The 25,945-nt window shown below is 36.0% G+C and overlaps 1 protein-coding gene across 2 annotated transcripts in view; it reads right to left on the bottom strand.

Moving 5' to 3' along the window:
• The window catches only part of aff2 (AF4/FMR2 family, member 2), a 267,260-nt gene that overhangs the window by 199,507 nt on the left and 41,808 nt on the right, over positions 1-25,945 (bottom strand). For both annotated transcript variants that reach the window (XM_077235761.1, XM_077235762.1), the window contains exon 2: positions 11,561-11,681. In XM_077235761.1, the coding sequence (XP_077091876.1) occupies positions 11,561-11,681 (121 nt within the window). The remainder of the gene's footprint in view (positions 1-11,560; positions 11,682-25,945) is intronic.

Genomic DNA, 25,945 nt, shown 5'->3' with positions numbered 1-25,945 from the left:
TGTGGGAAACAAGCAGAAGGGGCGGCGGGGGCACTCGAGCTACGGCGCTAGCACCACTGGAACTGCTTTGAAGGTGCCAAGCGATCTGGGAACCAGTAAATTAGTCCCAAATAGCTGTTAACGGCACAGTTCCATTAAACAGGATTTAGGGGGATTAGCTAATAGCAGCCTTAGATGAGTGTTTCGGGGGTGGAGGGCGGCAAAGAGTGGTTGGCGAGGGAATAAAAAAAACGAAGCGCTCATGTCTTAGCTCTCATGAAGGGGAAGGTTCATAGTGACTTATGACACGGAGAAAGCCTGTTAAAGGGATATTCACCCCAAATTAGCCCATGATTTACTCACCCTCAAGTCATCCTAGGTGTATATGATATTCTTCTTTCAGACGAATACAATCGGAGTTATATTAAAAAATGTCCTGGCTCTTTCAAGCTTTATAATGGCAGTGAATGGCCGTTTATGACGTAGGATGTAGGAGTAACGTAAGCTTTGACGCCTCTCACGGTTAAAACAAACAGAGCTGGGCAACAAACTCAAACTCCTCGACATTTCTCTTTAAAAGTCTCGTTTTAGACTTCAAATTTGTGAATGGTGTTTTGTTTTGCTCTATCCTCTGCGCATCCGCGTTCATCAATGCGTGATGCGTCGGTTCAAGTGTAACTTTTTCAACGTAAATCGATGTGTATGGCCTTCTGCCAGAAGCTAGTTATTTTAGTCGATAAAGTTTTAAATATGGATATTTTTCTAAACAGAAACAACCATTCACTGCCGCTCTATAGCTTGGAAGAGCCAGGACATTTTTTAATATAACTCCGTTTGTATTCGTCTGAAAGAAGAATGTCATATATTGGCTTGGATAGCTTGAGGGTGAGTAAATCATGGGATAATTTTCACTTTTTGGGTGAACTATCCCTTTAAATATTAAGCGCACTTACGGCTATTTATCGTGTCCGAGCGAACTGTTTAACTCTCGCTCCCAATTTGAGGGCGTACTCATATTTCTGTATCACTTTTCTTGTTAATCTTTCAGCGTCTTCGGCAGCATGTTGCTCTCACAGTGCTCCTGTCTGGATCCTTCATTGTGCTCTGCTTCAGCGCCAAATCCCTCTCACATTTGACAGGACACAGTGTGGCTCACTGAATGGAGTCGGGTTCAATGCACAGCACATCATTCAGGAGAGTGATGCAACCGCACAGCTGCAGCGAGGAATGCTGGGACAGCACATTCCTGTGGGCCAGGAACAATTACATTCTCTATGCAAACTCACTCAGAAATAGCTTGAGCCTCCATTTCACATCATCAAGAGAGACATTTTTTCCCCCAGTACAGTGTACGTGTCCACTGTCTCTGCACACTTAAAGGGCACCTATTATGCCCCTTTTTACAAGATGTAATATTGGTCTCGGGTGTCCCCAGAATGTATTTGTGAAATTTCAGCACAAAATACCCCACAGTTAATTTATTATAACCATTTGAAAATGTCATTTTTGGGGCATATTTTAAAAAGAGCTGTTTTGGTGTGTACCACCTTAAATGTAAATGAGCTGCATATCCCCGCCCAGCCTTTGGATGAGGGCGTAACTTGCATACCTATGGCAATAAACAGTCGGTAGAAGGAGAATAGCTGAGAGTGAGAGACCCGCTGTTTTGTATGGCATTCAGCCGTACATGTTTGAACCGGAATCAGACCCAGATGATGAAGAGACTCCGGCAGAAGAAACACAAATGAGAATGGACCAGGACGTCTCGGAATGGTTATTTGATACATTTATGTACTTGTAGAGTTGTAATCGCGTCCCCTTTGCAATTATGGATGTGCAACACACACACAGACACACAGACACACACAAACTGTGATAACGTTGGCGCAATTTTTTGAAACTACAAATACAAATACTGTAATAACGTTTGCTACGTACAAACGAAATTACATTTATGCGAGGGACCTGTTGCGTCATGTTTACATTACTTGTCGTACAGGTGCTTATGTGGCAAATGTGAGAAGATGGCTACAGAACAAGAAAATATATGCTGCAGGGAGATAGAACAGGTATTCATTTATTTGATATCTTGTATTTACAGAAAACATGCAGAATTTTTAATACAATATCTTTAAAAAAGAAAATTATAAACGTGTGGTTACACACTATACAAACAAGGTTTAAAATATTAAACAGACATCCTATGATGACAACAACTTTAGATGCATTTGTTGTTGAATTGGCTGACATCGACTGAATTGACTATTTGCTCAAAAATCATAAAATACACTTACTTCTACTGGAGGTGACGTTGGATCGCGAACAGTAGGCAACGATCCACACTTGAGGATTGCACCGAATCTTAGAACAGCTCGTTCTGAGACAGTGCTTATTATTCATTGAGATTATAAAAAAAAACACTGGGTGGATTTTTATCATTCTAGGGTGGTTTTGCTCACACACTGCCAACACACATTAATGTTCAAACACCATGTAAAAGTGAATTTTGCATAATAGGTGTCCTTTAAGCCATAATTAAACAGTCTAGATTTTTTTTTTCCGTATTCACATATTCATATTTCTTTTGCAAAGACTTTTAACAAACAGGAGGCAAGATGATTTAAAAAAAAATATTTTAATTAAGTGTGTCTTTCAATTTGATACAATTCTCACTATAATAAATGTTCTAATTCCGAGTCATTGCAAAATGTTATTGTTAATTTTTTCCTCATACAGTAAATCCCCAAATAACAGTGATTTAATTAACTCAAATTAAAACTTAAAAAAAAAAAATTCTTTAATTAAAAATAAAGCTGCAAAAATAATAAAATAAAATAAAATAGAATAATGAAAATTAATGAATAAATTAATTAATTAATTGATTGGTTAATTAATTAATTGATTAATTAATTTATAATAAACAAATGAAATGATGGAAAAAAATGTAAACATTAAATAAAAATGGAAAATGTTGACTTGGAAGCTAAAATTACCAAAAAAAAGTATGCAATTACTAAAACTGAAATAAAAATAAATTAAAACTAAATACAAATATTTGAATAACAATAACAATTACAGCAATAATAATAAAAATAATAATATTAATGATAATAATCAGAAGCACATTACATTACTAACTACTAAAATTAAAATGAAATGGGAAAATATTAATAATTATATATACATGTAAAAAAATATTTATTTTTATAGACATTACAACACTTTTGTTAAGTTAACATGGTAACAATTTGCAATAAGGTTCCATTGGTTAACATTATAGGCAGTGCATTGGTTACAGTATTTATTAATCTTTGCTCAAATTAACTAATACAAAAACAGCTGTTTGTTCATGTTAGCTCCGATACGTTACATAATATTAACAGATACAACCTTTGATTGTAAAAAATGCATTGTAAATGTTGAAATTAACATTGACAAATATTAATAAATGATTGTTTATTCTTAGTTCATGTTAACTAATGTAGTTAGTAATGTTAACAAATGGAACCTTATTGTAAAATATTACCATTAACACAGATAGCAATTAATGCTCACTATTTTCATAATGCATTCTGGGAATTTCAAGGGAATGAACAGTTCAGTGCAACGGACAGCCCTAGAACCGGCACACTCCATGTCCAGTGCACTTGTGGATTGAGACAAAGGGGGGATTCAGTAAGAATGAATTGTGCCCATTCATTGCGCTGTTAATTTGCATGTGCTGTCTGTGTTGTCTTTTTGTGCCCGATTCACTAAAGGAATTACACAAATCAGGTAACGCCGCACACGCGCCCACAAAATTAGTGCCGAATGCAATTTTCACAGCACAATTCCCTATCTTGCAGTGCTAGATTACAAAGGATGCGGCAGAGCACACAAACCAGCACCACCGAGATCCACCTGAATCAGCTCTTTAAAATGCTGAAAGTGTACACACTACACCTCATGTCTGGATATATGCCAGTTTATAACATTTTCCTCCATCATTTGATGAATAACTGCCATGATCAATACAAAACATAAACAAACATCTCTTTTCAAAGAAATTCATTTCACCCCCTGCTTTCCTAACACCGCAGCATTAATTGCAGAAAGCAAATAGCTCTGTGTTTTTATGAATACATCTATGAATAAGTCTAATTTACACAAAAGGAGGGACGTTTGAGCTGACAAGAATGACAATGATTTACTCAAGACTCACGGCGGGTTCTCAAGGCTCAACTGTGATGTTTTTGCAGTGCAATGCCACAAACAAGAGCTCTTGGTTTAATCTGATTTTTGTTTTCTAAACCATGTTTCCCCTTATTTCGCTTTATTATATAGGACAACTGTGAACTGAGTGACAGGAACGTAGATTTAAAGGTAGGGTAGGCAATTTCGGCATTTTCAAGCAATAGCAAGCTAGCTTTGAAAGCATAAGATCCCACCCTCCCTTCAGAGTGTCTCCAAAACCACACCTCCTTCAAAACACATGAACACACACAGCCAGTTAAATTACCTCATGTCTCAACATTACAATAATAATGAACGTAAACAACTCACAGAGCTTTAGTTGTACCACCTGACTGCTACAGATTTGTTTCAGTGTTGATTGTTGACATAGGAATGCATAAATCCGAGTCTGAGGTCGTGAACCGCTCCGGGTAGAACATCACGGGTTGCCATCTTGTAATTACGGTTACGAAATGGCTTGAACACAGCATAAGCTCGTTGTTTTGGTTCAGGAGGAACTGTAAGGCGGCGGCTGCTGTTTGTTTGCGACGCTCGGTGACTGACGTCTGTCTACAACTCTTCATAGTCTTACGGAACTCTTGTATATATATATATATATATTAGGGGTGGAGCCGAACCCGAATACGGTATTCGGAAAGGCACAAATAACGTGTTTTTTACGAATACTTATTTCGAACAAATACTTTAGAAAATATTTGTATTCGGGAACAAGAAAAACGTTATATCAAAAAGCTGCGTTTCCTCACGAGACCGCAGTGCGCGAGTGAGTGAGTGACGTTCAGGAAGAGGTGACTGACACAGGCTGCTCCACACAGCAACAGAGAGGGCTCGGCTGAGCGAAAAAACACTTAACTGCATTACTATTTTTGTTGAATAGATTTTGTACCTTAACTGGGTTCCGGAGGCAGTTTATAACTTTCGGGAAGTGGAGTTTGATCGGGAGATTATTTCATTACGCTGCATTATTGACGTCTGCAGCCGGGTGCTCTCATGTTCGCTCTGTTTACGTAGCTCTGTTAGCTCCGTAATTATTTGTTTTTATTACATGGCTTGGTTGAATTCTAATGTAGAATGCGGTCTGTTATTTCCATGGTTATTTCTTAATAACAGACCGCTGCTAAGTATAACACACCGTTGCCACGAAAAACAGAGCGTTGCCATGGATTCTAAACGTAGAGACGGAACAGACTATTTTTTTTAGCGGAAGCAATACAATAGTTTTTAAATCAATAAACTCCTTTTTAAATCAATATTTTGAGTCAAATTATTGATTTATTTGGTAGGTAGCCATGTAGTAAAAGGGATAATGTATAGCGAGGTGGTTGTTATAGCGAATACAAACCCTTCAGGCTGATTCAAGACCCCTCCGCTTCGCGTCAGGCTCATAATCAACCGCCTCGCTATACATTATCCCTTACTTATTCTGTCTGTTCAGCGTCCTCCAACAAGGACTGGTGGTGGTGGGATTCATAATGTTCACAATGGTATTTTATTAGTTGTTGGTTTAACCATGGATGAGGTAATGGCTGTTATGTTATTTTCTTTTCAATGACGTTCCTTGGTAGGCTACATGTTCATTGCTGGATTTATATAATTAAAGAATACTTACACTATAACGTAAATTAGAAGTGTAACGCAAAAAAACTAGATTTTTACGCCTATTTTGGATTTTACTCGAATACAAATACAAATACTTTTTCCCCCTCAACAAATACAAATACAGATACAAATACCGGCTGCTTTGCACACCCCTAATATATATATATATATATATATATATATATATATATATATACAATGCCTAGAATGTACCATTTAAATTGGCCAAAACTTTTTGGGGTGTAAGCCCATCTAAATCGGTCCAATGGTGGTATCCGATAGAACAGGTGCGTGTTACTGTATTTTTGCGTGGCAAAGTAATTTAGTTCCAATTAAACTTATCTGACTCCATTTTATCACAACCTCGAATTTAGGTTAGATTGCCAATTGGTTATTGGTCAATTATATAATATTTTAACAATGCATTAGATTGTTCTATTTAACTCTTTACTTTATATTTTACTCTTTCTTTAGGAATCTATGTCACTCAGAATTCCTCACGCCTTGTGTTTAATGCGGGTCTCACGATCACAAGCTCATCAGTTTTCGGTCAAAAAACAGAGGTAATTGGCTAAATACCTGAGATGGTCGCATTCACGCTTGCACAATCAAAGATACTTTGATATAGCCCCCATGGAATTGCATTCACTTGAATTTAAGGTAACGTTTATTCAGGCAGAGGTATGGCCACTACTACAGATATAAGTCAACCGACTTTACTTCTCTTATAATAGCCTTGGATTGGCCATGCCGTGGTTCCCCACGTACACTTATCTAAAGTAACATTAAATTAAAACAGAGGTAAGAGACACCCAAATTTAGGTCGGTCAAGCAGCATTTTTGCTGCCCTAAACGGAAATTCACTTCTTGTCTTTGCAAACCAAGTGAACTTGAATTAGTGCCAAATATTAGTTGTCACTAATCTGACGCAGTCTTGCGGTAACATACGTATCCGTTTAATCTACTTGGGAAAACAAGTCAGTCTGAATAAAATCAAATCTAACAATTTATTATGTCAGGTTAATGTATCATGCCAATTTCATTATCAGTTCAAAGATAATAAATACAAAACATCAAATGCTCTGGAATAAAGAGAAAAGATGCAAACCTGACATTAGAAAAATATGTTGCTGAAGTCTTTGAGGTCCTTCAACATTATGGGCTGATCTGAGTTACAGAATCGCCCTGAGCCTCTTGTTGCATTTCTTTTTATAGACCGAAACTTATTTCACATGTAAACATTTGCTAACAATGGGAATTTGCATTCAGAGTTTACACCTTTTGAGAGCCCGATGCCATTTGCCTGGAAGACACACCCTCCTCTGTGTGCAACATATTTCTAAACTCTTAAGAATTGTATTACCTTTTGGTTTGCTTATTTGGGAATGAGACATTTGTACCAGTCGCACTGAGACATTTCAAATGATACACTACATGTATAATACTGTATGATAATTATTCACATTAAACCATATAGGTTTTTGAGTGAATATCTAATGTGCTCAGCATGAGAGAGAGACAACATGGGGGAGGTGACTGACTCAATTGCTAGTTTCTCAAGAGAGAGTCAAATGTTAATTTCGAGAAAGGTCCTTTGTCTTTTCGGGGAGTGGTGGTTCCTCAACCAGACTGCCCGGCATTTTCTAATTTCTCAATTCTTACAGGGGCCACTGTAGTTTCTTAGACACATAACAAAAATATTATGTAACAGAGATATTGAATTTATGACCGATGGCTTTTATGAAGTTTTTCTTCCTGAGCCACTGTAGTCTGAAAGTGTTCACCTTGTAGTCAACCACCGTCCTTACTTTCAGTGAGTTTTTCATTATCACAAACACCTTGCGCTTGCTCTCCGGGGATTTAGTCTTGGCACCCCTAAAGCTGCTTTGGGACCATTTTCATTATTACAAATGCTATATAAATAAAGCGACAGAAGCAACAAATGTACCCTTCACCTGATGTCACCCTGGAAGTATTTCAGAGACCAGTGATTCTCACATTAAAACTCGGAGTAAAAGCTACGCTCGCAGCTCCGACTCTACATCAGCAGAGACGGAATTTTAGCTTTATGTATGTGAGGATGAAGTTGTTTTTTTAAGTGGCGAGCTCTGATGTTGAGGCAACTAATTTCAGAGGCTAAGAGGAAGAGGTCTCGGCCCAGATGAAGATAAATGGCATGTGTAGAGCTGATTAGAGAAAGAGAGAGAGAGAGAGAGAGAGAGAGAGAGAGAGAGAGAGAGAGAGAGAGAGAGAGAGAGAGAGAGAGAGAGAGAGAGAGAGAGAGAGAGAGAGAGCATGCAGATTTAAAGTTAAGGAGAAAAAAAGCAAAACCAAAAAGAGGGGGAGAGAGATTGTCTTAGGAGGACTGTAATTATCCCTCAAAAAAGAAGGCAACACTACATGTTTCTACGACTGCTACTCTGTGGAAAGTAACAGAAAAATTATTCCACAAAAAGGCATTCCTTGCTTCAAAGCTCCAGTTTAGAGATGCCATTATGTTTGAAGACAATTTATGAGGGAATTAGCTCTTCTAGTAAACTAAACTCGGATGTTCCCGATGGTAAATCATGCACATGAATCATTTTACATATCTGCACCAATTATCACAGATAATTTGACAGAGCTAAAATATACAAGCTGACATATGCTTTATTCCACTCCAAACAATCTTGATTGAGCTAAAATAACCCTCAATCAAAGTTTTTGCATTCCTTATGTGAAAGGATAATGCCCACTGAAGTGCCTTGGAACACGAAGCTTTGTATGATGAGTTGACGTAATTTCCACTGAAATAGGATGCTATGGCGGGATATATTGAATGGCTCCTCCCCCTTTTCAAATAGCCAATTGCGTTTAGTTTATCTCACAGACTGCAAGTCGTACTTGACAGCACCATGGAAGCAAATGTGAGCGCTGATGATACGTTGGATTCTAGAGGGCATTTGATTGGACAGAAGATGTGATGAGAAGCTGAAGTCCGCAGTGATAAAAATCCATGATCCATTTTAGCGGAAGTGAGAGACTGTACGTTTTGAATGCTTATATCTCATGAATGCGAATTTTGTCATTGTTTTGGAACACACCAGCTTATTCATAACCTTAAAGGCCTGTTCACACCAAGGACGATAACTATAAAGATAACGATAATGATATAGTTCTAAAAATCATTATCAATATTATAATGAATAGCAGAGTTCACACCACAGCTAAAACGATAACGGCACACAGAAAAAAATATCGTTGGAATCACTTTCAGAACGAGTTTATCCATCTAATGAACGATAAAATCATTGACAGCCAGTCAGAATCCATCCTGCTGTAACGAACTTGAGCATTTAAAGCGGCAGACAAGCATGTGTTTATAATAAAAAGAACAATATCGTACGCTGTGTGGTATAGTTAACTTATAACAAGCTAACCCTAACCCTAACCTAACCCTAAACTTACATTTTGATTTCAGGGGTCCTTTAACTAACAAACTCTCAACGACACTGTCACTCTTACTAGAGGCCCTTGAGCAACTCTCAAGCAAAAACTTGCCATTTAAAGAAAATCCCTGTTCTGGATCAAAACCAATGCCATAAAATGTTGTCATAACCTGTCACACAACTGATCCCATCATAACTGTTTACATGACCGTATCGCAAAACGACACAGATGGAACAATTAAGGCTCGAGTATGCGGTGAATGACGGTAAGTTCATCCTCATCGAAGCTTTCGAGTTGAAATGACGCTTAGGGGTGAGAGGCAGTTCTTCACCTACTGACTGAACGCAGAGGCACATGAGGAGATTGATCCCGTTCTCTGGCCACCAAGGACCTCAGGACCGGCGTAATGACAGTGCTTCAGTCTCCCTGAGATGGTCTGTCTCGGCCCTTGCTAACAGCTGGCTAAGGAAACAGATTAGCTACCTGAGGCTGGAAGGGCGACCTTGACACTTATTGACGCAATAAAAGTGATGTTCTTCGACTGGTGACACAAAAGTGCTAGGTGTTTTATTCTGCTACTGTAGATGTTCAATGGCTCTTAAAGTCAACATGAAGTCAACACTGACCTTATTTACTTCTTTAATACATTTCCCAGGTCATTCTATCCGCAATTCTTCAGCGCATGTTATTACAAAGAGATTTTTTTTTTTCATAATCTAGCAAAATGTAACTCTCTGGCTAAGTCATACATTGGAAAAAGTCGGTTTTGCTTCAAAACACTCCATTCACACTAGCGTTTTCAAGCGTTTTCCAAAAGTTTCATATCCACACTGAAATGTTGGAAAATGCCAAATTAACCTTATTGTGGATGTGAAAAACCTCATAAATGCTTACTTGGGTTATACAGACGGAACAGACATCATAAAGCTATTCTTCTGGCAGGATCATTTTATTTAGCAAAATATCTCACCATTCACTAATGCGCCAGGTCGCACTCACTCACCATTATGTGTTTGGTCTAAAACGCAACTGCCCTCATGTTTTGCCGCAGGACAGCAATTACGAGTAAATTACATGTCATCTTTGCAGGACTGCGATATGAAGAGTGTACAAACGTAGAATTGCCAATTGGATATGCTGATATGCTCTTTGAAGGTAAATATGACCTTTAACCTCTACGTCCAGGTCACCATTTTGGTTCTCAGCAGGCAGAAGCTTAAATAAATGTGTACTGATTGCCTGGACAAAAATGTCCCCCTTTCCTTAATTAACTGCAAATTTACATTCAGTTCAGGCTCCATTTGGGGTATGTAATGCCAAGTTTTTACAATCCAAGTACCAGTGGACAAAACCAATCCCTACCATGTTGAATATTCAGTTTTACTTGTAATATGCAGTTATTTCCTACAGTTTTTTAAGGGGGGAGGGAAATTTATACATTTATAAAAGTATACTTTAAATTTAGCCAGAGCTTCATTGCTAAATGACAAGAAAGTGCATAAAATAATCGAATAATTAAATAATACTTATGTAAATAATGTTTAAATAATATTTATTCAAACAGTTTATATATTAATTTAAACATGTCTCAACTCTCATGTTAACAAACACTTTTTTCAATAATACAATGACCAGATAAACTGGTAATATGAACATATTATGAAAGTAAAATGGGTAACGGACACCAAATCATGTTGAATTTAAAAGTGCGCTTTTTGAAAAGTTTTTGATATAACTCACCTTTAACATCCAAACTTTAATCCTAAAAGGAATATTTTAATGAAGCATCTATAGGGGGAAAAAAAGTTACATAATCCCGATCATAAGCGTTCCATCAAACCAATTCCAGCTGAACCCGAGGGGAAAGCAGGAGTTGTGTAAATATTGGACGTAAAGAGAGAGCACCTCAGCATCCTTTAGCCCTGCGTTGTGTATGTGTGTGTGTGTGTGTGTGTGTGTGTGTGTGTGTGTGTGTGTGTGTGTGTGTGTGTGTGTGGCCTGGTAAACCCTGCACTATGGGGATAAAATGTCCCCAAAAAGTTGACAATATCTGAAATCCTTGTCCATGTGGGGACATATCTTGGTCCCCATGAAGAAAACAGCTTATAAATCATCCTAAGTGATGTTGTTTGAAAATGTAATAATGCAGAAAGTTTTCTGTAATGCGTAGGTTTAGGGTTCGGGGATAGAATATACAGTTTGTACAGTATAAAAATCATTACGTCTATGGAAATTCCCCATAAAACATGCAAACACAACATGTGAGTGTGTGCGTGTTGTGTTGGGGTTGGGGTTGGGTTGGCTCTGATTGGGTCTTTACCTTGTACGGCTCACCAAACAGATTAAATCCGGTCGAGAACAAGTCTTCATCCTGCTGCACTTCCTGTGTCCTTCGCTCCCACTCCTTCTTCTTCAGCGCCGAGCGGTCCTGCTCATAATGACTGCGGGAAACGGGAGAGAAAGAACGATAGAGAGTAAGAGCTTGATTCGTGTTGGCATGCGAGAAATCGACGGCGAAAAAACCCTGCCTGTAAGAGATTCAAGGGAAGCCCTTATCTGTCTAATAGGCCCGAGCTGACACTAAGCAGATGAGGAGAGCGTGGCGGAGGAGATAAAGTAACTGGATTGGTGCGCGGATGCTTTGCAGGAACAGACAGGAGACTGCCAGGAAGAGGCAGCTCTGTTTGAAATGCTGGAAGAAGGGCTGGAGCCTCGGGGAGCGTTTATTTAGATTCGAAGGACCTCACATGGCAATCAGTGTGGGGGATTGTTACAGGAAATTCAAGCTTGTTTTAAACAAAGGCAGATGTCATACTGTGGAGTAAATTATTTCACAAATGAAAAAAACCAAGCATCTCCCTCTGAGGGACACCGTCAGCCTCGTGTTTTTCTTTACATTCATTAAAATGAAGACTTCATCTGAGCGGTTTCTTGCACACCTCTCTCTCTCTCTCCCAGGCCTTGTTTGAGTTATTTAACGTCTAGATGACTTCCAGTTTAAGAAACTTCATGTATTAGCAATGGAAACAAACACAAGGGTGTTAAGCTGAGAGAGTGTGATGGTAGCGGTGACTGGTTGGCCCTGAGGCCGGTGTTAAAGGCTGACAGTGTCTGATTAGGGCCTGTAGACTCGGTTCCTTCAATTATCATAATGTAGAATGGCCACGAGTTAACGCAGAACTCCCTCGGGAACAGACAGGCTGCACAGCCGCTAGCTGTAGCATTAGCATCGGTCCCTGGGGGGGAACAACTGTGTGACAGAAATGGTGTTCTTTCACTCAGTGGCCCCCTTGTTATGTTGTGACATATAGGAGTATGTGTTAGAGTTTGCCTGTTCATTTGTTCTCTCACTCACTCACTGAAGGCTGTATGACACGCTTCAAAAGATATGTTATTCCTTTCAAAAATAAATGAGCAAGCTAACAATATGCAATCAAATTTAGGGGGAAGGATCTAAAATGTTGGAAGGTAACTGGGACTGATTCTTGCTGTTACGTTGTTACTTGCTGTATTTTTTAAGTGATCAAATGAAAATAAAAATATATAAAAAATACCAATGCAATTAGAAGTAAATTGGCCACATAGTTTGTGATAATATACCAATATGTCGATATTATTTTATTGTTGTTGTTATTATTATTATTATTATTATTATTATTATTATTATTATTATTGTCATCATCAAATAGATTAAATAAAATATGATTTAAATATCAATATGGCTATATTATTATTATTATTATTATTAGTAGTAGTAGTGTTAGTATTAAATTAATAAAATAAAATAAGAAACAGTTTGGCCAAATAGTTTATGATTATGTATCATTATGACTACATTATTATTATTATTATTATTATTATTATTATTATTATTATTATTATTATTATTATTATTATTATTGTTGTTATTATTCAATAGATTACATAAAATAAAATAAACAATTTGGCCAAATACTTTATGATTATATATCAATATGACTATATTATTATTATTATTATTATTATTATTATTATTATTATTATTATTATTATTATTAATAGATCAAATAAAATAAGAAACAATTTGGCCAAAAAGTTTATTATTATATATCAAAATGACTACAGTATATGATTATTATTACTATTATTAAACAAAATAAGAAACAATGTGGTTGACCATTTTGTGATTATATATCACTATAATAATAATAATAATAACTAAATTAATAAAACAAGGAACAATATGGCCCAAAAAATTGTGATTACATATAAATATGACTGTAAGAAAAAAAAATGTTCTATTGATATTTTGTAAAAAAAGAAAAAAAAAGAAAAAGAAAAGTGGTGTTACTAGTAAAAATGCAGTAACTTAGTTTTAGCTACTAATGTAATCCAAATTTTTTTTTTTTAAAAATTAAGGAAATTGTTAATATTTGTATTAATTATCCATATTCATTTATTATGAGTAATAACAATAATTGTAGTAATTATGCTAGTTTGGTCACGGTTAACATTTCAAATTGGCTCCTCAAGGCTATGCAACAAAAAATGTGTTATTCTAACCCATGACTTTCTATTTTCCAATTTAAAAATGCCTATTATTTTGACTTTTTTGCTGACAGAATCATCACTTTCATCTAATGTCAACATTGCAAAAACCCAAGGTGCCTCAAACACATATTTCCTCAGCCCCTGCTAATAGGACACTTTCCCAGAGCAACAGACAGTGGTCCAGCTCTTGGAGGAGATGGATAGCAGAGCGATCCGGAGAACTGGAGATCTGGAACCGGCCCGTCTCCAGTCGTCCTGCGCACACCTCGCAGTCCTCAGGCTATCGCCGCAGCATTTAATCCATCACAAAATTATTCCAGATGGCGGGAGATGTTACGTGCCAGAAAAAACGAGGCCTGGTCTAAGGGTGACAGGTGCTGCTTCTGAGGGGTCGAGGAAAAAATAAGTGACAAAGAAAAGTGGGAATAAATACAGCGACGAGAGATTGACGGTGCTTCCCAGGCCTTAATGACAGCAAGATGTCAGTTATCTTTATGTCAGCTCGCAGGGCACACCTGACACGGACACCTGACAGGACGATAAATCAAATTTACAGCTGTCATTGGCAGAGCCTTGCAGACACTTGGGTCCCTTGACACTGCATTACACTTCAAACGCAGAGCGCTGAGCTGGCCAGTCAGAGGTTGCTATAGACCATTAAGAAACTAAAGAAGAACGCTGAGGTGCAAATAACCAGTAGTTATGTCTTCTGCAGTGCAAGACAAGTTAACTGTGTCAAGACAATGTGATACACCGGCATATGTGTGAGCGCGTTTTCTTGCTATGAAACCTGCATATATTATGGTATTAAGGTATTCATAAATTCTTTCAAAAATGACAAAATGTTTTATTGATGCTGTCAAAGTTAACATCTCTTCTTACTGCACTTTAACATTTACATCCTCCAAATAATATTACTATTTTATAATACCAGAAAATGTGGAAGAGCATATATATTTATTTAAACTTTAAACTTCATCATATCAAACTTGTTTTATTTCAATTAAGAATTATATAAAAACTTAATAAAAACTATAGAAAGTCTATATAAAAATATTGGAAAAAATAAAAACAACAAAATTGCTAAAACTTTAAAAAATAAATATAAAACGGAAATTTTTTTTCTTAAAAAGTAGCTATACTAGTATCTCAATGATACTAAAATAACACTGACAAGAATCTCACAGCAAGTCTTGCACCATTTCATCTCCTCTTTCGTAGTGTTTGTTTTCCTTGGTTTTTGTACACTCAATAATTTTCTCTTCCCATGTTTCTGAGAAGGCGCTGCTGCCCACCTTCCTTCCTTCCTTCCTTCCTTCCTTCCTTCCTTCCTTCCTTCCTTCCTTCCTTCCTTCATTCCTTCCTTCCTTCCTTCCTTCCTTCCTTCCTTCCTTCCTTCATTCCTTCCTTCCATCCTTCCTTCCTTCCTTCCTTCCATCCTTCCTTCCTTCCTTCCTTCCTTCCTTCCTTCCTTCCTTCCTTCCTTCCTTCCTTCATTCCTTCCTTCCATCCTTCCTTCCTTCCTTCCTTCCATCCTTCCTTCCTTCCTTCCTTCCTTCCATCCTTCCTTCCTTCCTTCCTTCCTTCCATCCTTCCTTCCTTCCTTCCTTCCTTCCTTCCTTCCTTCCTTCCTTCCTTCATTCCTTCCTTCCTTCCTTCCTTCCATCCTTCCTTCCTTCCTTCCTTCCATCCTTCCTTCCTTCCTTCCTTCCATCCTTCCTTCCTTCCTTCCTTCATTCATTCCATCCTTTCTTCCTTCCTTCCTTCCTTCCATCCTTCCTTCCTTCCTTCCTTCCTTCCTTCCTTTCTTCCTTCCTTCCTTCCTTCCTTCCTTCCATCCTTCCTTCCTTCATTCATTCCTTCCTTCCTTCCTTCCTTCCTTCCTTCTTTCCATCCTTCCTTCCATCCTTCCTTCCATCCTTTCTTCCTTCCTTCCTTACTTCCTTCCATCCTTCCTTCCTTCCTTCCTTCCTTCCATCCTTCCTTCCTTCCTTTCTTCCTTCATTCCTTACTTCCTTCCGTCCTCCTTCCTCCCTTCCTTCCTTCCTTCCATCTTTCCATCCTTCCTTCCATCCTTCCATCCTTCCCTCCTTCCTTCCTTCCTTCCTTCCTTCCTCCTTCCTTCCTTCTTTCCTTCCTTCTTTCCTTCCTCCTTCCTTCCTTCTTTCCTTCTTTCCTTCCTTCCTTCCTTCCTTCCATCCTTCCTTCCTTCCTTCCTTCCTTCCATCCTTCCTTCCCTCCTTCCTTCCTTCCATATTTCCTTCCTTCCTTCCTTCCTTCCATCCTTTCAAACTCTGAACACACATCATCAAAATGTTTTCAGGCCATATATTCAGTGGTATCAGTGTGTTGACAGCACGCTGAATGTTAAACAGCAGTGCCTGGGCGGTTTATTACAGTCATGTTGTTGGTGGCATGATTATGTTCTGGAACATGTGGCATTGGCAGTTTTCTCCTTCCATTCTTCCCGTACTCCACCTCTCCTCTGCCTCTTCCTAACACCACTGCATGAAGGGGGGAAATGAACAGCGATATCCATGGAAAAGCCAATGAATTTAATCTTAGCTGAGCTTTGCTGCATTTGAAAGATAACCAAATAGAGCGCCTGCATGGCTCTCCCTCTTCTCCCCCCCGGTGAAAAGCCTCCCATAGAGAAATAATGTAATAAACAGCCAACGAGTGCCACTGTTATTAGAACGAAGCACCCGCCACAACAGTGGGCCTGATTTCTGATTTAAAGCGGCAATTATTAATTTGAAGCACGGGGTAATTAAAACTACAGCTAAGCGTTTAGCCTCTTGTTACAATTATTTTGGAGGATTGTAATTATATGGAGCTGCTTATCTCACACATTAAGGCATTGACAGAAGAGGTGGAGATCTCCTCTCATTTATTCCTGATTTATCAGTATTGGGATAAGATTGATGTGAGAAAGATAGCAGTCGTTCATCAGGATGCTGGGGTTTGTCTGGAGGGACAATTTAGCCTGAGGGAAAACCCTGCTCAGACTGGGAATACTCCTTTTTTAAAAACTTTTTCTCCTTTCTGTTTCCTTCTGTGCTTTATTTAGTGACAGTTAACTATCACATGGATCTTGTGAATACTGTAAGAATACTGTAAACAAAACATGCATTGCTTTACAATTAAGTGAATGATCAATGGGCATAATAATCCAGTAACAATAAGGTTTCATTAGTTAAAGTTAGTTAATGTATCAACTAACATTAACTAACAATACGCCATACATTTGTTACTATATTTATTAATATTTGTTAATGTTAGTTAAAAAAATACAGCTATTCTTTGTTTGTCCATGTTAGTTCACCATGCATTAACTGTTACCAAATACAACTTTTGATTTTTAATAACGTATTAGTAAATGTTGAAATTAACATTGACAAACATTAATAAATAATGTAGAAGTGGTTCATTCTTAGTTCATGTTAACTAATGTATTAACTAATGTTAACTAATGAACCTTATTGTAAAGTGTTACCAAAAACCTAATGATGATACTATAATAATCATTTTTAAAAAAGTAAACAAGTGAACAAGTGTTTTTATTGTGATTGTTTTCTTTCTGAAAATATTTAGTGTAAAATCTAAACATTACCATTCAAAAAGTTTGTGGTCGTTAAGATATATATAAGATATATATATATATATATATTCTTGAGTCTCTTATGCTCACCAAAGCTGCATTTATTTGATCAAAAAGCAATACTGTGAAATATAAAAAAATAAATACAATTTAAAATAACTGTTTTCTAATTTAATATATTTTAAAATGTAATTTATCCCTGTGATCAAAGCTAAATTATCATCATCATTACTCTTCAGTCTTCAGTGTCACATGATCCTTTAGAAATCATTCTAATATGATGATTTGCTGCTCAAGAAAAATGTCTTATTATTATCAATGTTTAAAATGTAATAACATTTTCTTAATAAACCGTGATACATTTTTTTCCAGGATTCTTTGAAAGAAAGCTGTTCATCAGTACACTCATAAACAGCATTTATTTGAAATCTTTTTTACATTATAAATAGTCACTTTTGATCAATCTAATGCGTCCTTGCTGAATAAAAGTATTCATTTTATTAAAAAAAAAGTAAAATAAAATAAAATCTTTCTGACCCCAAACTTTTACAGTATATATGCACATTAACAAAATTACACCTTGAAATATAAATGGGTAACACTTTATTTCTATAGTCCACTTTAGACATTCTACTAACTATAAGTAACTTTGCAGCTACATGTCAACTAACTGTCATTACAGTATTAGTAGACTGTCTGTTTAATACCTGGTAACACTTTATTTTGTTGGTCCCCGAACAGATATTCTACTGACTATAAGTAACTTAGCAACTACAAGTCAACTTGTTCTCCTAACCCGAACCCTAACACCTAACCATAACCTACCAGTCTACTGACAGTTTACTACAGTCTACTAATACTCTAATGACAGTTAGTTGACATGTAGTTGAAAAGTTACTTATAGTTAGTAGAATATCTAAAGTGACTATCGAAATAAAGTGTAACCTATAAAGTTTCTTTCGATTGGAATTTGACCTGGATCTTTGTCTGCAGTTGTCCTAAAGTTTTTTTCAGGATTCTTTGATGAATAAAGTCCAAAAGAACACCATTTATTTGGCATTGAAACCTTTTCTAACATTATAAATGTATTTACTGGCAATTTTGATCTATTTAATGCATCTTTGCTGAATAAAACTATTAAAGGTGCTGAATGTATTATTATATAATTTTTTTTTACTATACTAAAGCATAAAAAGGTTACACTATATTTTAAGGTGTCAGTACTTAAATGTATAATTACACTATAACACAGGGTAATAATAATTCGGATTGGATGAGGGTTTGGTTTAGGGTTAGTTGCGTGTAATTACGCACCATTTATAGTTATTACTATAGTAACTACATGTACCATTTAACAATGTGCAAAACAAAGTGTTGCCCATAAAAAAACCCCATGATTTAGGAAACATGCAAAGTTCAAATACTCGTTTCTCCGAAAAGCAAAGCTGCAGCCAGTTATTCTACTTACAAATGTGTGTTCCATGTCGGAATGTCTGAGTTGTTTTGGTCTGTGTGATCCCGCCCACGGCCAATTTACCCAATAGTATTTGCCAGTTGGTGGAAAACACAGAGTATTACAGCCACTGAAGTAAGCAAATGAACTAAGTTATAAATTGCAGATTCTACCCGACCTAAAAAGCCTCAGCAATGAAAACATTGCAAATGTATTAGCTGATCGACTTACAGTGTAAGGCTTGTCGCTTCCCATTGTCAAATGCAATCGTTCCTGTTGCATGTCCTGACTCTGGCAACCCACATGAGCGTCGAGTTTGAAGAAGATAGGGTGGGGGAAACAACTTGTTCAAATATTTTGAACGTGGACTGCAAAACCCATTTCAACTGCTATAGCCATCAATATTACAAACTGCACCTTTAATTTCTTTGTCAACCAGACAGTCACTGTTGGTAAATAAATACCAAAAGGTCAATGCAAGAAGCAAGAAGCAAGATGTAGGCTATTTCAATACAGCAATAGTAACAGCAAACATAACCCCCCTCCGAAACACCCGAAAGTCCAATTCAAAACGGCCCAAATTTAGCATTCCTTCAGACGCCCCGCCCTGATCGGCACAGCGAGCTCAAATGACCACACGGGCCAGAGACTCGTCTTCAGGATGGCAGCTGCTTGTAGGCGAGCAAAGGACTCTCTCAGATTAATGAGCACCCCTGACAGTAATTGCTGGGTGCCAGGTTATCAGCCTGGCCACTGACACCACTTCCCTCCAGGACTCTTTCCATTTCCTCAAGCAGGCCATTGTTTGCACTCATATTAGCAGCAGCTCAGCGGGATGGCTGAGACACTGGCCGCACAATGGAGGCTAAAACACACTTCACCTTTTCCAGTCCACCACTGTCACTGACTTTAGCAGCGTTCTTCCTTCAGGGCAGCGCTGAGTGGTAATAAATGTGATTCTCGAAGTCTAAAAGGCTGAAACCACCTCCTGCAATCCGTGCAGAGACACATACCGTGCAGAGACATAACCGTATAGCATGTATATACACTCCTAAAGATAAAGGTTCTCTATGGGTCTATGATGAACCTTTAACATCCATGGAACCTTTCCATTCCACATAAGGTTCTTTATAGTGGAAAAAGATTATTTAGATTATTAAAATGTTTTTCACAGTAAGAAAAAAATGGTTCTTTAAAGAACGGTGCACTGAAAGGTTCTGTGTGGAACCAAAAATGGTTCACAGTAAAAAAAAAAAAAAAAATCTTTATTTTTAAGAGTGTATCATTTATCCAGACATGTTAAAAAAGGTCATTTAAAAAGTATTTGGACACAGATGTATCACTAAAATATTAATAAAGCAATATATAAAAATATAAATCATTGGAAAGGGGGAAATATGTATATATTATAACACTGTAATATAAATTATTAATTATATAAAATAATAATCACTATCATCACTACCATGAGTGATGACTGTGGATATATATATATATATATATATATATATATACACACAGTATATTGTACATATATACTGTATATATAATCTTATATACATTTACATTTACTATTAATTATATAAATGTATCAGTACATTAAATAATAATAATAATAATAATAATAATAAGTCACATTTTGAAATGTACTAACACCATTCCAGACAGCAAAATGTCACATGCAATTGCATAAAACGGCCTTGTTTCAGATTCCCTTAAGTAAATGATGAAAGAATCTCAGCGATATATAATCAATACAGCGTTTCATTGTTTTAATTGCCTCATTTGTTTAATTGCTTTTGTCACGCAGTCTTTTGCTTTTTCTAATTCGCTCCATCTTCTTTCTTTTTTTTTTCTGTGCGCTTTCAACTCACAATACAAGAGATCCGTGATTAACTGCGTCAACCAATTAGAAAGCATGTCTGGAGTCTGAAATGTCATGTCATGAATATTGCAGGAGGAGCTCCGGCACATTTCCAGAATTGTACCCAATTTGGCAAACAGACCTCGGCGTGCACAGTAACATCAAGTGCAGTGTCCACAAACACCAGCGGGGATTTCACCACAGACACACAGCTAACCCCTGCGCCAAACAAATGTCAATTTTCCATGTCATCAAACTGTAAAAACTGATCTGAGCGCAGTAATAGTCAGAGACGCTGAGCGCATTTAGCAGACTGCATAATCGAGAGAGGAAATTATGGCAGCTGCACGTCGATTATCCCTTAATGGACACCGACTTCAAATTAATGTCTTCTTCATGTTCCATATTTCACATTCATATTGAGAGGAATTTACCACAATTACGGTGTAATTGCAGATCTGCGGCTGAAGTTAACAGCGTACAGGGTGCGTTTAAGAACCTAAATCTAATCTTAGTCTATTTTGAGTTGCTCTCGAGATGAAATCTGAATGCTGAGATTGGCCTTCCATGTGGTTTCACGACAAAGGCATCAGGGAGCATGCGAAAACAACAGGCTGTGTCGAAGAAACATGAACAGAACAATGCGTAAACAAACAAATACAAAAGTCGGATCTCTCCTTTACGAAACATCCGTGTTATCTCCGGCTTTTAAGCCCGGTTGTCAGATGGATCATTGTTTCGAGACACGTCAAGCACTTTTAACCCATGGCCTGTAATTATGCAGAGGACGCTTGTTGCCTTGAAGAACAGAAGGAGAGATGGAGAGGCTGATGAAGTGAAAGGCGGAGGAGCTCGACAGGCCAGTGAATAGATACATATGGGGCTTGTTCATTTGACGTCTGTCTGATAACCTACACTAAACACACCAGGAGGAGATTCAACACTTCTCAGAAAACCCTTCAAGAAATGTCTGGGTCATATTTCATAAAAAGATAGAAAGATAGAAGGTTTTGTTCATTAAAAATTAAGGAAATTGTTTAAGAACTAATAATATTATTTAAAAACAATTTAAATATTTTAATTAATTATATATACACATGACATATATATATATATATATATATATATATATATATATATATATATATATATATATATATATAATATATTATATATATATATATATATATATATATATATTAACTTTGTATTTCAGTAATGAGACAACAACTCATTATTGTATATATATATATATATAAATGTTGTCTCATTACTGTAATGCAAAGATAAATTGGCATATGACACACACACACATGCACGCACGCACTCAACACACACACACACACACACACACACACACACACACACACACACACACACACACACACACACACACACACACACACACACACACACACACACACACACACACACACATGTATATATACACATTACACACATTACACATACACAAAGAATGTATTAATAAATGTGAAATGTGAAATATTATTGCCATTTCAAAAAACAGTTTTCTGTTTTGATATATTTTACAGTAAAATGTAATTCATGGCCAAGCTGAATTTTCAGCATCATTACTCCAGCCTTCAGTCTCACATGATCCTTCAGTATATATTATTGTACTGAATATTGTACATATTATTATATACAATAATAATAATACTAATACCATATGTATATTGTGATGGACACAAATTGAAATTTGAATTGGAATCATATAGGTAGAACTGTAGCAGTGCACATTCTGGATTTCTGGATTTCAGTTTCATCCGTTTGATGTGTCTTTCTTTGCCAAAACTCCTTTTTTATGATTCATTTTATATTGATACAGCTGAAATGGGTTACAAAAACAACCCGTGAAAACTAGCTGGCTCAAACACAACTATAAGAATCGTCAACATCAAAGATGAAAACATGAACACAGACAGAACCGATTTTTCGAAATCTTTCCGCTTTAATTTTCCATTCCTTTGAACTGGTTTCGGGATCCGTTAATCAGCCGTTGGTTCTAAACATTCTCCTCAGAGGCTGTGTGTTTTTCAGACACAAAAACAGCTAAACAACACCAAACAACAACTTCCAATCATCGACCGGCAGCCTGACGCCGCTTTCTGTCCGAAAGCTGTTAATTGCTGCATAATTCCAAAGCGAATCTCTCTGAAGAGATCTCAGGGTCCAATAGCTTGTCTTTAATCATGCTCTGTTCAACTCTGCATGGCAATGAATTTGTCACTGATAGACTGCAAATTACATTGACTGCACTGGAGACGCAATTACTTTCAATGTTTCCAATGAGAAAAAGGAATAGTGTGGCTATCAGTGTGGGTGAGACTCCCAACTGCCAAGAATTTAAATCAAAAGTACATTTATATATATATATATATATATATATATATATATATATATATATATATATATATATATATATATACCGTTCAAAAATTTAGATCAGTAGATCTAAAATTTAGTAGTTAGATCAAATGTGACAGTAAAAAACATTTATACAGTTAAAGAAGATTTCTGTTCATCACGGTTTCCACAAAAATATGAAGCAGCAAAACTGTTTTCAACATTGATAATAATTAGCAATGTTTTTTTGAGCATCACATCAGCACTAGAATGATTTCTGAAGGATCATGTGACACTGAAAATTCAGCTTTGCATCAGAGGAATAAATTATATTTTAATATATGTTCAATTAGAAAACAGTTATTTTAAATTGCAAAAATATTTCAAAGAGACTCAAGAATATATATATATATATATATATATATATATATATATATATATATATATATAAATCTCAATGACCCCAAACTTTTAAATGGTAACGTTGATACTTTATACTAAATATCTGCAGAAAGAGAACAATCACAATTAAATACATTTGTTAATTTACTGTATGTTCTGTTTAATTGACTTTTTATTTTTATGTTTATAGTTTCATCATTATGTTCTAAAGGATCATGTGACACTGAAGACTAGAGTTATGCTGGAAATTCAGCTTTGCATCACAGGAATAAATTACATTTTAAAATATATTCAAGTAGAAAACAGTTATTTAAAATTGCGATAATATTTTAGAACAAATAAATGCAGCCTCGGTGAGTATAAGAGACTTCAGAACGGGAGTGTCCTCTTATTCACATTGCAATGTGAAAAATAATGATAAAAGAATGACATTTTAGTATTTTGCTTTTTGGAGTGAAAAAGAAGTGTTTAAAACGGATGATTGATGCAAACTGCTTCAGTCAGAGTTCCTGGTGTGAGCAGATACAGGATCTGTGGTGGTACGTCCACCTGTTGGAGGCGTGGCTAATTACACGTTACCCTGACGAGGCGGGACATGAAACGTGACAGGAACTGAGCCTAGGTAATTTACCATTTCATCACCCTGCTTTTATACATTTCACTTTTGCCAGAATAATTCGTGTATAGTTCCATACGGTCTCTCTCTCACACACACACACAAGACCTCTCCTTTCAGAAAATAATACTTATTGTAGGATCTTATATGTCATCTCTTGGCTAAGGTCCTGGTTTCTGTGTTCCATATGTCACGTATAAGCACAAAACGCAGCTCAAATGTTTTTCTGGCAGCGTTCGCAAGATGAAATGTATGTTGTCTCTCTGGTGGGTGGAGGTTTTCACCTCCATTTTGCTGAGACGGACGTTGGCGTCCACACATGTAAATAAACACGTCTGTCAGAGCTGCTGAAAACAAATGTGGTTTTAGTCACGTCTAGACAACCGCAATGACTTCATAAGCCATATTCTTCCACACGTGTCTAGTCGAGTTGGAGTTGCTCCGGCAGAGGAGTCATACAATACTTTCCCTCGGTTTGTGTTGTTCACTGCTGTTAAAGTTTTATCGCTTGATGAAAAAATAAATAAATAAATAAATAAATTGGTTGATGGTTATACGGAGCAACAATCAGCAGAGACACTTCTGGCTCAGTTCATTACTGCAATTATTTGTATTTATGATATTTATGATAATCTTTATTGGGACTGTCAATCAAAAAAAAACATGTATCAAATTAAGTATATGATATGCTCATTTATTCAAGGGGCAAGATAAAAAACATACATTTTTTATTGCATTTTTTTTTAAAATAAACATTTACAGCTCTAAATGTTATGTATGGTAATAAGTGGTTGGCCTTTTTAATAGCTGATGCCAATAAGATATCTAACAGTATGGCTAATAAAATTTAATTATAAAAAAAAAAGTAAAAAAAGAAAGGAAAGAAAATGCTTATTCTACAAGGCTGTAAATGTTAAAATATCAGAAAATTTTACTTATTCAGCCTGAATAATATACTATATATTCAGATTTACATTTATATATTCAGAGTTATAGCTATATATTCAGACTTATAACTATATATTCAGGATTTAAATATATATATATATTCAGAGTTATAACATTCAGGCTTATAACTATATATTTAGATTTGTATCTATATTTTCAGATTATATATATATATATATATATATATATATATATATATATATAGCAAACAGGAAATAATTATATGAACATCTGAAAATATAGATACAAATCTAAATATATAGTTATAAGCCTGAATGTTATAACTCTGAATATATATATATATATATATATATATATATATATATATATATATATAGCAAACAGGAAATAATTATATTAAATCCTGAAAATATAGTTATAAGTCTGAATATATAGTTATAACTCTGAATATATAAATGTAAATCTGAATATATAGTTATAACTCTGGATATATACACGTAAATCTGAATATATAGTTATAATTATAAATATATAAATGTAAATCTGAATATATAGTTATAACTCTGAATATATACATGTAAATCTAAATATATATACCTGTAAATCTAAATATATAGTTATAACTCTGAATATAGTTTTAAGTCATGCAAATGTTCAGAAAAATATCACTCTTGCTTGTGTGATAACTCATATCATAGACTTTTGTTCTAAATATAAAGAGCAGGAACTTTTTTCACCCATTTTGATGACATTTCAGTGAGACTGAAGATAGCGCTCAAAACCCTTCAGATCCCATAATTTAGTGGAAATATTATATATATATACACACACACACACACACACACACACACACACACACGATTAACAATTGCAAATGTATAGTTGACAAAAATAATCAAATTCACCGGATTTGTATGTAAGACACAAACAAAAGGAAAGTTCAATCTGGATGTGTAGACAGAA

This window comes from Siphateles boraxobius, unplaced genomic scaffold (assembly GCF_051911475.1).
Source record: "Siphateles boraxobius isolate OS27281-9 unplaced genomic scaffold, OSU_SipBor_1 2, whole genome shotgun sequence".
Lineage (NCBI taxonomy): Eukaryota > Metazoa > Chordata > Actinopteri > Cypriniformes > Leuciscidae > Siphateles > Siphateles boraxobius.
This window is presented reverse-complemented; position numbering and strand designations above follow the sequence as displayed.